Source organism: Panthera leo, chromosome C1 (assembly GCF_018350215.1).
Source record: "Panthera leo isolate Ple1 chromosome C1, P.leo_Ple1_pat1.1, whole genome shotgun sequence".
NCBI classification, from domain to species: domain Eukaryota; kingdom Metazoa; phylum Chordata; class Mammalia; order Carnivora; family Felidae; genus Panthera; species Panthera leo.
This window is the reverse complement of record NC_056686.1, coordinates 92,521,708-92,536,047: the sequence shown is the minus strand read 5'-3', so window position 1 is coordinate 92,536,047 and position 14,340 is coordinate 92,521,708. Positions and strand designations below refer to the sequence as shown.

Genomic DNA, 14,340 nt, shown 5'->3' with positions numbered 1-14,340 from the left:
AACAGGTTTCTGCTTATCTGCTTACATAAACACAAGAAATGAAATAAGCTGTGTTATTTGTTTCTTGCTGCAAATTACCTTCATTCTGTACACTTTTTGGTACATTCTCATATGAAAACACCTCAAAATATAACAATTTAGGGCAAGATGACCCGCCCAGGAGGCTGTAAAAATTGGGTTTGAACTAGAACTGTGAAATGAGTTTAAAATGGAAGCAGCTCTATTCACCAAGCTTAGAGACATTAGCCCTGTTGGAAAACAAGTCATTAAAGCTACAGAATAACAAGTGCAAAACATGCTGAACCTGTATTTCCAGGGAGTGGCACTCCTGCTGGCCAACAGGTCCCAAACTCACACCTACAAGGTGTAACTCTTCCTTTCTGTTCCAATAGATTTCCTTTCCCTCGTGTGAAAGATCCTCAGGAGGGACACTGGAAACCATACTAATCAGTGAAATGTACCCTCTGGGCCAATTCCTGAAGAGAAAAAAGCACAACTCTGAGAGGATGAGATGTGTAGTGTTTACTTGGTGACCTGCTACACCTCTAGAAACCCTCAAAGCACTAAACTGCCTGTTTTGAAACCTAAACTTCCTAGCAGCTTTTCTTTGGGGATAAGACAAAAGACAATTTCCTGCCACACAGAGGTCAACTACAGCCAACTTGTCCACAATCACGTTTTACTGTATGGGTGATTCAATTGGCTCCTATGTCTATGCCTGCTTTTTATAATAATGTAATTTTAGACCAACTCTTTTTCATTTTTTTTAATGGAGAAGTCATCCCTTCAAATGTTGAGTCATCTAAAATGATTTGCGCAAGAGTTACCACACTCCATGGGAAAGCCCATCAATCTCCCTTGCAAACATCTGTTTTCCTTTATTCTCGAAAACACCCTCATTTCAATCATGGATTCTGTGAACTATCCAAACATGCCTATGCATATCAGCAACTTCTCTCTCTCACTTGAATTTATCATGTTCTTGTAACACAGAATTTCCAAGGGATAGCTAAAAAGTACTGCAATATGAGGCAACCTAAGAGTTGCCCAAGAAAAACAAGTAATCAATTAAAAACTGCCATTATAAGCCAGACTTAAACACAGAATAAGACTGTGGATAAGTCTTGGATAACGTGACATAACGTGGATAATCCAATAAGTCTTGGATAACGTGACAAAACGTCCATCTAACATCACAATAAATTCTTATACTAGATGACTTTACTAGTGTATGAATTATATACTAGATTTCTTTTACCCTCACTGCAAATATATTAAAAATTATTTCTTCAATACTTTCTCTTTCCCCTAGCGATGGCATTTAAAACTGAGTGACACTATTCAGCACTCAGTAATCTAAAATATATAAAAAGGCTTTAGGAAAATTGCAACACTAGATTCATTTTCCATCTACCATTTGATGGGGTGAAGTCTCCTTTGGGGGATACTGGTGAACAGAACATTTTTCCTTATCTAAGTTACTGCTTTCTGGTCTCATCACAGATAAATCTTACACAGGCCCAGATTTTCTTGGCAAACTCTTAAGCTGCCAGCACACAGCACAACTATATCATCTGTTCTCTTTTTGCAATGAGGACCATGCCTCTCTCTTACGTTCCCATATGAGTATATGAAAGATAAATTTCCAAAGTCAAAAATTTTCTTGGCATTGTTTAACTCCTCTTTCTCCCACCCACCCACCCACCCCGTTCCCATCAATTTGCCAAATGCAAATCAAACAGTGAAAAAGAAAAGTCAAGTCTTGAAAATTCTCTCTCCTTCCAAGAGGTGTGAACACAGCCTATGTCCTTCCCTAATGAGTCTCAGTTTGAAAAGCTCCTGATGAGGGACTGAAGAACAAAATAGGTGACAGGTTTTTATGCAGGAGGTATATGTAATCTTATCACCGTGGAGTGTAATTTATCTGGACATTATATGCTCTCTGCTGAGGACTGATTCACACACAGATCAAAGGAAGTTGGCTTCCTCGAGTCCCCTGAAGCATAAATAATGTTTGTAACCATGAGGAATTTTCCCCACATATGGTAGGAGCAGATGCTGTGGTGTCATCTTGGGGACTTTGATGATTTTAGCTGAGCTTTCTCACGTTGGGCCCAGGCCCCGGACAGGTTCTTCACCCTCATCCTCTTGGTTGGCAGCTGATGAGATGGATGCATTGGAATTCATTTTACAAACAGGACGTAAAAGGCCATTACAACACAGGCGATTGCCACAGCAGCATGCAGCCTGGTTCCAATCACAGCGGCTAGCAGACAAAAGCAAAAAGAGAAAAGAAATCAAACCCGCCCTTCATGTAAGTCCTCAATTTCAAGGTGATGCTCTGAAATCTCTAGTTACACGAAGAGATCTATCAAGGTTTTCAAGAGCCCACCCAGGAATGCATTTAAATACTATCCTTAAGCTATAGGTTCTAGGTGGATATACTGTTTGTTTATATTTTGCTCTATTTTGAAAAGAGATTTAGATAGGTAGGATTTATCTATAATAAAAAATAAAAAAGCCTCTGAGTTAATGAAATCAAAACTTAAAAGAGACTCCAATATATTCTTCCCAGAAATTCAGAAAAACTTTTCACTGGGAAAATATTCCAACAATTCCAGTCCAGTCTAAAATTCTTTATCTATTTTTACTCCGTGGGGAATATTAAAATTACCTTGATGCTAAAATAAACAATTATGTAAATGTGGAACCAAATACAATGCCAGCCTATCCCCACCCCCACTTTGTAGCACCTCACTGTCCAGAGATGGCAATCTCCATTCACTGTCTAGCTACGATCTTACCTTTGTAAAACACACCCCAAACTCCCTTCTTCTCTGATAGCAGCCAGGTTTTGAGACGAGGTACTTTCTTGAAGTAAGCACAGGTGCAAACAAAGAGCAAACCAAACACCAGGATCCCATCCAAGGAGTACACTGTTACAGAAACAAAACCACAACAACAAAACCTTTGATGCTAATCTAGTTTGGGACAGGTGATAGGTGATCCCACTTGAGAACTCAAGAACAGAGTGTGATATAATATCAAGACGATAAACACAACTGACAATGCCAACCCTTGATAAGAGGGAGCCCAAATCCTGGGACTAACGAGGTTACTTTATAGTTCCTCAAACTGCTTGTAGACAACCCCCGTACAAATATTTCACTGCACCCTCTCCTCCCCTTTCAAGAACTACGAGTTCTGAGAAAAGGGTATCAGTTTTACGTGGAATCAACCTCCTAGGAATGGCCAGTAGTGGTAACAGGTTGAGAGAGGCATAAGAATCCTTGGAGCCTGAGCTAACAAAAGTACACATGTTCTTATGATCAATCACTCATGTGATAAAGGAGAGCCAGATGTTTAGCCAAGTCTCCCCAATCTGCATTTGTTGGTGAAGAATATGTTAAAGCAAAAAGTAAAGCTTAATGGAAATAGCAAGAGTTAGAATTCAGGGGTGCCTGGATGGCTGTCGGTTAAGCGTCCGATGTCAGCTCAGGTCTTGATCTCACAGTTTGTGGGATCAAGCCCCGTGTCAGGCTCTGTGCTAAGCCCCGCGTTGGGCTCTGTGCTGACAGCTCAGAGCCTGGAGTTGGCTTCGGATTCTGGGTCTCCCTCTCTCTGCTCCTTCCCTGCTTGTGCTCTGTCTCTCAAAAATAAACATTAAAAAAAAATTTTTTTTTTAGATTTCATAAAACTACAATTATCCTATGCTCATTTCACACCTCAGGCATAGTACTCTACTTAGAAACCAAATTGCTGGTAGAATAACAACAGACTCTTGTAAAAAAAAAAAGTATCTGAGGTTTCAACATAGCGAAACAATTGTGGGAATAAAGCTTTCAACAATTAGTTCTATTTCTTACATATATAAAACAAGCTATTTCTTGTACATGTAAGCACAATGAGGCACCTAAAAAAAATAATCAGATAACAAAAGGAGGGAAGGTTAAAAATTACTCAGTAATTATTCTGTATCAAACTGCTATTCTATTTCCTGGTCCAGATGATGTCTTCCTCCAGGTGATGTAACTTCTGGTACTGTGCTTAGTAACCTCATACCTATGACTTACCCAGGAAGCTCCAAAAGGATATTTTACACAGTCTGCCAGTTCTAGACCACTCTATCTCCCTCCAGTAAAACTACCTCACAGCCAGGTGTCGTACGAGAAAGGGTCAATAAGTCAACACATACACTAAGTTCTTATGAAGACTGATACCTTAGTGTGTTCTTTTACTCTCACAAGTTCTTGCAGACAATGCCAAAATTCACAAGGAGGTGAAATTTGAGTCACCACTGCCAGGCTTACAGAAAATGTACTTTTGAGAAATACTTTCCTGTACCCCTCAAATCATACCAAGAGGGCTTCTCTTCTTTCCTGTAAAGTTGACTCTAAAGACCATAAAATCCCTGCTTCCTGCCCTTCCCTGGAATTCCGGAAATCATCTCTATCAAGTGTATGAAGACGTTTGGAAAACTAGTTTGGATAAACAGGGCTGCAATTGCCACATCGTTTAGAAGAGGCAGTGTCTAAATCCAACCCTTGCAACACTAGCCAGGGTCTCCAGATGGGATCACCCAGGCAGGACTTTAGACATAACTTTCTCGAGAACTTTTTTTTTTTTCCAATGGTCTATATTTGCATCCAAAAAATGTGAGACTTGACATCCTCTGTGATTTGTTGGTCCTCCCAACAAGCCTACGTAGGGGGCTGGGAGGAGGATCCTCTTTTTCCTGGTGCTAAAGCAATAGTTCAACCGGGACTGGCCTGCCCAAGAGTCTTGCAATGGCCAAAACGAACTTCTAAGAAGGAGAAAGAGAAAGTACGGGGTAGAGACCGAGGACCCGGGGTGTGGGCACATGAGACATATGTATTTCTAGATGCGCATGGGACGGGGGAACCTGCGGAAAGACTTGGGGGATGAGCGACAGGGGCAGCAAAAGGCCATGGTGGGGCTGGGCTGGGAGGGGGCGGGGAGAATGGCCACGTCAGTCCGGGTCCCGCCCGCCACGTTTCCCCTCGTCCTTTACTCCCATTCTCCACTCTGGGCACTGGCTCTCACCGTTCGTCATGGCGGCTGGGCCCGGGCCTGGTTAGGGGGTCCGGGATCGGCTGAAGGTGGTAGCCGCGAAGACTGGGGAACCCAGCTCCGTGTTGACACTTCCCGATCGGGGCCGCGGCGACGGGTACGAGGCGTAGTACGCAGGCGCAAGGGCAGACAGGCGAGCGCCGAACGCAATCAGGAGTGGCTAGCTGATTCCCAAGCTACGGGACTTGTGTGGGTAGTGGCACTTGCTTGCCAACGCGAGCGTAAGAGTGCCATCCGGGAGGCTTCCTAAGTGGCCATGGTAACCAACTTTCCTTGGTGTCCTGGCAGCAGTAGTGCTGGGGGCGTAACCTGACCTTTCGCGTCAGTGTAGTTGGAAAGGTAAAGCTTGCAGCTTTGCACTTTATTTTGCGCTGTGGCAGCTGGTGTGTGCGTGTGTGTGTGTGTGTGTGTGTGTGTGTGTGTGTGTGTGTGTGCGCGCGCGCGCGCGCCAGCAGCAGCCTTCCTGTGATGGGGAGGTCTCGGTCCCGCGCTTCCAGTTAAGAGAACCCTGACAGCGGAGGTCATGAGGCGGTCCCTGCGGTCTCCAGGAAGGACTTCTTTTGCTTCGCGGCTCCTTTCTTCTTTTCTTTCTTTCGTTTTTTCCTTTCTTTCTTCCTTCTTTTTTGCTACCGGGTATACCAGAATCTTCCCCCCCCTCCATTTTTTATTGAGAAATAATTGACCTAATCACTTCTTTCTTACTTCTTATGGAAATCAGAATAATTAGGTTCCGTCTGAACTTTCGGAGTGAAATAAGAAACATTATAACAGAAACAAGTCACATATTTCAGATCCTAAAGCTCCAGTCTGTCGGGAAACATTCAGGTAATTGCCTGTTTGTTTCTGTGGATATTTCTTTAAACTTTCAGTAGAGTCTCGATGATCTCCTGTGTTTAGTTAAATGCTAGGGTCAACTTGGCCACTTTAACCAAGAATTGGCGATATCTGGACAGCGCTTCTCACAAAACTTTCACACGCTGAGGAAAGATACCAGTTTAATGATGAAGGAGAGTGGAGGAGACAAAGCCACAGATTCCATTCTGTAAATCAAAATCTTTAATTGTGCACAACCCGACCTGCTGTATTAAAATAAGGGCGAAATTGCGACTCCGCCTTCCCAGGCTGAAATTACTAGTTAGGTTACCAGTCTGTAGTGGTTGACAAAGGTCCTAAAGGAACTCTGTGCCTCTCTTGCTGCAGTGCCATCTGCTGACTGCAGACGGCTTGGTTACAGGGAAAAAAACCTACCAGAATGCCTCCTTCTAAGAGCTGGAGTGGAGAGGCAAGCCAAAAAAAAAAGTCTAATGGAAGACAGACTCCTTGCAAAAATATGCATCAGTGCACGAAAAAAAAAAAAAAAAAAGGAAAATATAGGGGACAAAATCTAAGACAAGGCCAGATATATTTATGTACATACACACACAGACAAATCCCCCTGCCCAGATGAACTGCTCAGTACCACTCAAAAACAACTGAGTTTCCCCTAATTGTCTTGGCGTTTGAACCTTTCATCAATTGTTATCTAAAACAACATCAGTACTAATATCACTAGCAACTGACTGTTAATTCCCTGCACCATGGCTGGATAGAACTCAAACCAAGTCCTAAATAAATTCATGTTCACCAATTTAGATTGAATCATGTAGCTCATCTTCAGCTAAAGAAAGCCTCCTGTTTTTTGGATCCTATTGAACTGTGCTAGCCTCACTGACCTGCACCTAATTGTTCTCTTTACTTTGGTTCTTCTTCTACCTAAATATAGATGTTCCTAAGAAACCTGCACCCTCTTTTTCTCATTATTAACTCTCACTTGGCGACCTATTCTTTCTGTTCATGGTTTCAACTGCTACCTCTTTGAAAAGTTCTTTTAAAAATTTTTTTAATGTTTATTTATTATTTATGAGAAAGAGACAGAGTGCGACCAGGGGAGGGGCAGAGAGAGAAAGAGAACAGAGAATCTGAAGCAGGCTCCAGGCTCTGAGCTGTCAGCACACAGCCCGATGTGGGGCTTGAACTGACAAACTGTGAGGCCATGACCTGAGCCAAAGCCGGATGCTTAACCAACTGAGCCACCCAGGCACCCCAAAAAGTTCTTTTTTAAAATATATTTTTAAATATATTTTTTTGACACCTGGGGCTCAAACTCACAAACCATGAGATCATGACCTGAGCCGAAGTCAGACACTAAATCGACTGAGCCACTTAGGCACCCCGTCTTTGTAGAGTTCTTAAATCGATGTCCTATCCAAGCTCCAATCCTACATTTCTAATAGATGTTCTTCTGATAATCTGAAATGTTTAAAGCCAAACGCAATTCCTTCTCACCAATTTCCCAGTTTCTAGGGTTAATATGCCTTTTCCCCTAATCACTAAAGTTTAAATTTGTAAATTATCTTTGAGTCAATTAACTTTTTTCAGAATGTCATTCAGATTGTTCCCTTTTCAATCCTGCAATCATCATGTTAGTGATTTTACTGTTTCAGTCTTAAGCATCAATTCTATCCTCCAGAAGTGAAAATGTACATTTGTATGACATTTTGACATTTCAAAAGCCAAACACACCTTGTTTTATGATCTTATTTAATCCTCACAAGTGCCTTATTACCCAATTTTAGAGATAAAGTGAGCTTTAGCCTAAGACTACCCAGTATCACACTCAAACAATAATACTGGTCTTCTGAACTGAGGACTGGAAAATTTTGCTCCAAATCACAACTGTTGTTTCTTGCAACAGCAACCACCGCCTGGTAAATATTGTTGAACTCCTTAGCTGTTATCATGGCCTTCTTGCAGCATTTTCCACTGTTCTGTGAACACTTTAAGCTTCAACTGTGAAAAAACTTTTCTGTGTTCTTCAAATGTGCTCTTTGCTTTCACAGTTTTTGCTCATGCCATTTACTCTTTTTTTAAATATATATTTTTTAATGTTTATTTATTTTGAGAGAGAGAGAGAGAGAGAGAGAGAAGCAGAGAGACAGAGTGCAACCAGGGAAAGGGCAGAGAGAGAGGGAGACACAGAATCCAAAGCAGGCTCCAGGCTCTGAGTTGTCAGCACAGAGCCCTACATGGGGCTTGAATTCGTGAACTGTGACATCATGACCTGAGCCAAAGACAGATGCTCAACTGACTGAGCCACCCAGGGGCCCCTCATGCCATTTACTCTTTTGGTGATAACTTTATCTCCTCATTTTGTACTAGATGGAAACCACTCCAATTTTTTGTCATTCTCTGAAAGACGTCTTTTTTCCCCCATCACTCACAGAATTTAGGAATAAAGTTTGAGGACAAAAGAATCACAGTTGAAGGGCAGAGAAGAGTAATTGAGTAGTTGGCTAATTACTATTTCAAAGGACAGTGATAGACCACAATGTCTTACTCTGATTAAGTAGTTATTTTTTACACTGCTCAGAATTTACACATTTCTGTTTCTTCTTTTTCCATGTGTCTTTCTTCCTCTTCCTACTCTTTCTTCCCACTTTTACATTTATGTCCTTTCTTCTCTCTCTACCACATTTTTTCCTTTCCAGGTTTTATAAAGCATTTTATGTGTTTTTATTGAATAAAATTAATCTCACCAGATTTTTGTTTAAAAATCTGCTATATTAGGAATTTTATATTTAAAAATATTATATTCTGTTTTCTCTCTTTAAAATTGGGTTGTATTGGTTGCTCCTTTCTAGGGTTGTTGAAGTATTAAATGAATTACTATTTATAACAATAGCTAGCATGAAGTAGGTGCTCCATAAATGCTAGTTATTACTGTTGTTGTTGTTGTTGTTGTTATTGTTGTTCATTTGTTTAAAATGTGTGTACTATGTGTGTACATAGTGTGTACAAAGTGCTGAGCACTTTGCTAGATTTTGCAGGAATAGAGGCAAAAAGGAGTCTCTGCTCTCAGGGAACAAACTGTATTGGGGATGATAGATGAATAAACACATTTAATAAACCACAGGCATTATGTATGTAAAGACATTATCTTTCATCTTCACAACTGTTTTGCAGGTTATTTTTATTTTTTATTTTTTTTATTTAAAGAGAGAGAATACGAAGTGGGGAGAGGGGCAGAGAGAGAGAGAGAGAGGAGAGAGGGAGAGAGAGAGAATCTTAAACAGGCTTCACACTCAGCATGGAGCCTTATGTGGGGCTCGATCCCATGACCCTGGGATCATAACCTGACCTGAAATCACCAGTTAGACACTCAAACGACTGAGCTACCCAGGAGCTCCTGCAGAATATTTTTAAAATGAGAAACCTGAGACTTAAAGAAGGCACATGGGTGACATCACATGTCCAGTTAGGATCCAGACCCAAGTCTATCTGACTTCAAAGCCCCCTTCCCCTTGTCTTCACACTCCCTCAAATTAGGATAGTTTCCACTGATGCTAATCTTTGATGGTTTTGTTCCAAGCATTAGTGTTTCTGTCACTGTGGAAAGCATCATAGCCTCACATCAGGTCAAATCCGGGCCATTGGCTCTTGCAGCCAAACTGCAAGGAATAAATAGAACCCCACTGACTAGGGACTCAGTTCAGACAGTCCTTCCTCAGTTCATTTCAGCCTCCATGAGAAGACAGGCAGTTGTTGCCAAACACCTGCCAGTCAAGAACAGTGGCCTGTTTGTTAGGGTTGTTGTGGTCACTGTGGTGAACACTAATCAGTATTGGGACCATGACTATGGCATTCTGGTCTAACCAAAGAGTAAGTTCATTCCCAAAGGCACAGCTTGCCACAATAGCTTCATTTGAATTACAACATATTTGAAAAGGGATGTCAAACAGGCATTAATTTATGCTACAAATATTTGTTCCAGGACTTCTAAGCCTAAGGAATGTGCTAGCCGTTGGGAGCTCAAAGATGAATGATAAACACTCTGTTTTTAATAAGATTTTCTAGACAAGATAAGCTGTGTGTACAAATAACCAGAAAATACAGTAGAAAGTGAGAAGGAAAATGAAAATTAAGTGCTGTGGGAGTGTAAAAGAGAAAGTGCTTTCAGCTGGAGAGCCCAGGGAAGGCTTAGTGGAGAAGCGGATGTTTTAGCTGGGCTGGAAAGGCATGTAGCATTTCAATAAAAAAAGAGGTATTCTAGTGGGAAAGGAGAACAGTGATCAAAGGCCTGGAGAAAGGAAAGCACAGGACAAGTTTGCGGGCACAGCGTATTCTTCCCTTTCTCCTTCACTGACTAACTCCATTCATCCCTCAGGTCTCAGCTCAAACCTCACTTGCTCAAGGAAGGCATCTCTGACCTTCTTGGGCTGCCTTCCCCCATCATAAACTATCAGAGCATACAATATCTATTTAGTTCATGTCCCTCTGCTACACTGTAAGGTTTGTGGGCCTGGGACTGTGAATTTTCATTGTTTTTCATTTTATCCACAGTCCCATACAAGCGCTGCACATTTTATAGGTGCTTGTTAAATATTTGTTGCGTGAATAATTGAATGTGGTTTTGTGGAACTAGAATGTAGAGTTCATGAAGGAGAATAGAAGATACTGCTGAAAAGATAGGTTCTTGAACAAAAACAGCTGACACTCACAGAATGTTTACTACCTGCCAGGTACAACTCAAAGCGTCTTATGGGTGTTAACGCATCCAAGCCTCATAATAACCTTATAAGGTTAGTAACTGCTAAAAGCTCCATCTCACAGATAAAGAAGGGATGTATTGAGAGGTCAAGTAAGTTGTCTCAAAAGTGACATAGCTGGTAAGTAATACATCTAGGATTTTAAAACCAATTTATCTGACCCCAGAGCCTGCTAGCTGAACAGGGAGTATAGGTGTTCTTTAGTAAACAAACATGTGGTTAAGATTGCACAAGATTATTGTGGAAGTTCTGAAAGCCACTTAAAAAAAAAATGACACTACTTCCCTAAAGCCCCTAACAGTGAGTAGCAGAGGTCTGTACCCTGGGGTGTAGGGGTGAGAGTGGGGGCGTGGTGAGTGTGGGACTGCACTGCTTCTGGATTTGGGGTCTAGTTGGTACTCCCTGCCTGCCCTCTCCCATCCCATCACTACTACATGCCTCAAGCGCACCACCCAGCCTCTGCTTTCCTCATTTCTGATAGCCCCTCCTACTGCCTTTCTGTCCAAATTTTTCTCCCACAACTCAGCTCTACTGCTTCTTTCTGTCAGCTACTGCTGTCGGCCTCTCTATGGACTCCATTCTTTTGTGAACAGATCTCTTTTGTCACTAACCTTTTCTTTAGAAGCTCATTCCATTTCTTTGCCATAATGAAAACCTGGATTTCCTAGCAGTTAAGTGTCTGGCGCAAGTTCACGGCCTTACTCATTCGGTAGTCATTTATTGAAAGTCCACCTTCCTTCACCCTACTGCCCTCTAAGGCTATTTTCCTCTCCTTGCTTTTCTACCCTTCACTGTCCAACTATACACTCATTCCTTAACCACTTATAATCTGGCGTCTGGCTTCACTATTGCCCTCAAACTATTTTGTCCAGATTATTCCACCACCTCCTAATTGTAAAATCCAAGGCGTCGTTTTAAATCTCTTAAACCCTTACTAATTTGGATGTAAATTTTAAAAAATAAAAAATAAAATTAAAAAAATATAAATCTCTTAAACCCTTAATCTCTGTGGCACAGAGCACTCCTGACCACTTGCTTCTTTTTGAATTTTTTTCTTTTGGCTTTCAAAAGATATTCTTCTTTTCATCATTCTTCTTTTATCTTTTCCTGCTATTAAAGATGATTAAAGAGATTTAGTAAAAGGCCTTGGATTTGAACACTTAATGAAGCAGTCTCCTTTCAAAGAACTGCAAAATGGGGTGGAAGGAAGAATGCTTTTTATAGGATAAAGAATAAAGAACAAGAAAGAAAAATTAAAATATCTTATTGGCTGGCTGATAGTCAACCTTGGTTGGAGTAAGAAGGCCCAGAGTTTGCTTGGCATTTGGGGATTGGCTGAGGAATATGCTGCATTTCTGGTAAAATAGAGCATTTAAGTTTCCGTTTGCTGACATGGCACCAGGGACGGGAATGGCTCCATCGTGGGCCTAGAGATTTATTTCAACACTACCTCCTGAACCATTCCTTCTGTCTTTCTGTTTCCTGATGTACTGTTTCTAAGGATCTGCTCTTTGGCTCCCTTCTTTCTTAGATTTTGTTCCTGTGCAGTCTTTTTTTAAATTTTTTTTCCTATATTTATTTATTTCTGGGACAGAGAGAGAGGGAGACACAGAATCAGAAGCAGGCTCCAGGCTCTGAGCTGTCAGCACAGAGCCCGACGCGGAGCTCGAACTCACAGACCATGAGATCATGACCTGAGCCGAAGTTGGTCGCTCAACTGACTGAGCCACCCAGGCGCCCCTCCTGTGCAGTCTTTAAACTATCACCTTTGTGTTGATGTCTCCAGTGCCATTTTCTTTGGTTCTAATTTCTCTGTGGATTTCCAGGCCTGTCTATAGGACATCTCTAGACTCTTAGACCGAGTTCATTTTATTCTCCCCACCCTACCCCCAGTTGCTTTCCCATTTTACTTTCCAACTTATATTAATAACACATTCCATCTATCTGTATGTAAACTTCTCCACAGCTCTTAGATTCATTCAGACACAAAGTCCTGCAAATTCTACCTTTGAAAGTTCCTTCTTTGTAATTCAGGTTTTAATCATCTCTTATCCTAGGTCTCCCTGCTAAAGTGATCTTTTTAAAAAAGATAAGGTCATATGCCTCTTCTGCCTAAAGACCTCCCAGGAACTCTGCAGTGTGAAGTTTAGTCTCTGAAGAGAACATTCCAGGCCTTTCACACTCTAACTCCAGCTTCATTCCAGCCTCATTTCCTGCATCCCCACCTAACAAACTTGACTCTGGTAGTCCACCCAAAACATCTTATGGAAGCACACCAGGACTTTTCACTTTCTGTGCTTTATTTCTGATCTGCTCATAACTGCATGTTCTTCCCTAGATATTCTGGATCTCAGGTTTTGAAGGCTGAATTATTGATGCTCTGCAGTTGATGACATAGTATTGAAATTGGCCCTTCCAAAGTCCTTCACTTGCTGTTTATCTGTGCATTGCCCCACAACCTTTCAATGTATTTAATGTCTATGCTTTTTCATTTGTTCCTATTTTTTGTGTGTATGTATATTTAATTTACATAAATGGTATTGTTATAGATCTCATTGTGTTTCTTTTTAAACTTAGCGCTGTGTTTCTAAGCTCTGTCCATGTTGTTAGTCTGTTGCTTCTGATTGCTGCATAGTACCTCTTGGTCTGCATCTGGAACATTTTATCTGTCTGCTGACACTATGAATGTTTTATACTCGAACCCAGAGTTTCATCACTACCTAACACAGAAGTTCTCAACCCTATCAGACTCAATAATCTTTCTTAAATAACAAAAGTATTATAATGTCTCCTTTATTATTCTGCAATGACATTCACAGATAATATAACCTACTGTGGTGGGCAGCCTCTCAGAGAGCCCCCAGTGATGTCTGCCTTATAATATACTCATCCTTATGTAATCCCCTCTCTTTGTGTATGGGCTACAATTATTGATTTCTAGTAAACAGAATAGGACAGAAGTGATGGGATGTCACTTCCAAGGTTAGGTTACAAAACAGCAACAACAACAACAACAACAACAACAACAACAACTGTGGCTTCTGTGTCTTGGATGTTCCTGGTTCTCTCCCTCATCTGTGCTAATTGAAGCCAGCTGCCATGTTGTAAGCTGCTGTGTGGAGAGGACCATGTGGCAAGAAACTGAGGGAGGCCTCTGGCAATAGCCAATGAAGAACTAGGCCCTTAGTCTAACAACCTAAAGGAACTGAATCCTGCTGACAACTGTGAGAGTGATTTTGGAAGTGCATCTTTCCCCATCAATACTTCAGATGAGACTGCAGCCCCAGCCAACACCCTGACTGCAATATAAGGGACCTTGAGCCAACTAAACTGCACCCAGATTCCTGAACCACAGAAACTGTGTGATAGATGTTTGTCTTAAGCCACTAAGTTTGGAGAGAATTTGTTACACAGCAATAAATAACAAATGTATTTAACTACCCAATAATTTAAAAATAATATATAATGCCCTAATGTAATATAAAGGTAAAATACAGACAGTGAATTATAATACGTGTTTCAATATGTGAATGCTCAGGCATGACTACACTAGAGGGTATAATGGTTTCAGATGCTTGGACCTATATGTAGAATCACAATGAATGTGGGAGCTACAAAAGCATTATCACCCAGTGAGTATGGGCTACCCAAATTATTACAAGTG

At 41.2% G+C, this 14,340-nt stretch overlaps 1 protein-coding gene across 1 annotated transcript; it reads right to left on the bottom strand.

Annotated features, from left to right (window-relative positions):
• Positions 1-1,710: 1,710 nt before the first annotated feature.
• On the bottom strand, positions 1,711-5,211 carry TMEM167B (transmembrane protein 167B). Its single transcript, XM_042953244.1, has 3 exons — positions 5,065-5,211; positions 2,805-2,936; positions 1,711-2,266 (listed from the first exon to the last, which is right to left on the bottom strand). The coding sequence occupies exons 1-3, from the start codon at positions 5,072-5,074 to the stop codon at positions 2,184-2,186; spliced, it is 225 nt and encodes a 74-aa protein (XP_042809178.1). The 5' UTR covers positions 5,075-5,211; the 3' UTR covers positions 1,711-2,183.
• Positions 5,212-14,340: the final 9,129 nt, after the last annotated feature.